We start from the raw sequence: 336 nt of genomic DNA, 5'->3' as shown, positions 1-336 counted from the left end.
CGCAGCGTCCCCGCGCGTCGGCGCTGGCAGGCCCGCCCGCGCTAACGCTCTTTCTCCCTGCAGCAGCCAGCCAGCTCTGTGTCAGGGTCGGGGGGTGCAGAGAGTCAGGACAGAATGAGGGATAGCCCGGCCCCCAGCGCGGCCGCCTCGTCAGTGACAGCTCTGTACTGCGCCCCTCCCAGCAGTAGGGCAGACCTCTTCCTGCCGGGCACGGCCGGGGACTTCAGCCTGAGCGCCAGCCTGTCGGCCTGTACGCTGCTTTATGAGGTACCGTCCAGGACAGGGGGCCCAGGACAGCCAGCGAGTGAGCGAGCCGGGAGGGGGGCAGCCCCGCCC

At 70.8% G+C, this 336-nt stretch overlaps 1 protein-coding gene across 2 annotated transcripts in view; it reads left to right on the top strand.

The window, feature by feature from the left end:
• Positions 1 to 24: 24 nt before the first annotated feature.
• GPS1 (G protein pathway suppressor 1) overlaps positions 25 to 336 on the top strand; it is a 4,758-nt gene continuing 4,446 nt past the window's right edge. The window contains exon 1 of one of the 2 annotated variants that reach the window (XM_025047088.1): positions 25 to 267. In XM_025047088.1, the coding sequence (XP_024902856.1) occupies positions 115 to 267 (153 nt within the window). In that variant the 5' untranslated portion in view covers positions 25 to 114. The remainder of the gene's footprint in view (positions 268 to 336) is intronic. The other variant, XM_025047087.1, reaches the window with a different exon arrangement.

The sequence above is a fragment of the Pteropus alecto genome, unplaced genomic scaffold, assembly GCF_000325575.1.
Source record: "Pteropus alecto unplaced genomic scaffold, ASM32557v1 scaffold134, whole genome shotgun sequence".
NCBI lineage: Eukaryota > Metazoa > Chordata > Mammalia > Chiroptera > Pteropodidae > Pteropus > Pteropus alecto.
The sequence above is the reverse complement of the archived record's forward strand: the minus strand, read 5'-3'. Positions and strand labels throughout refer to the sequence as shown.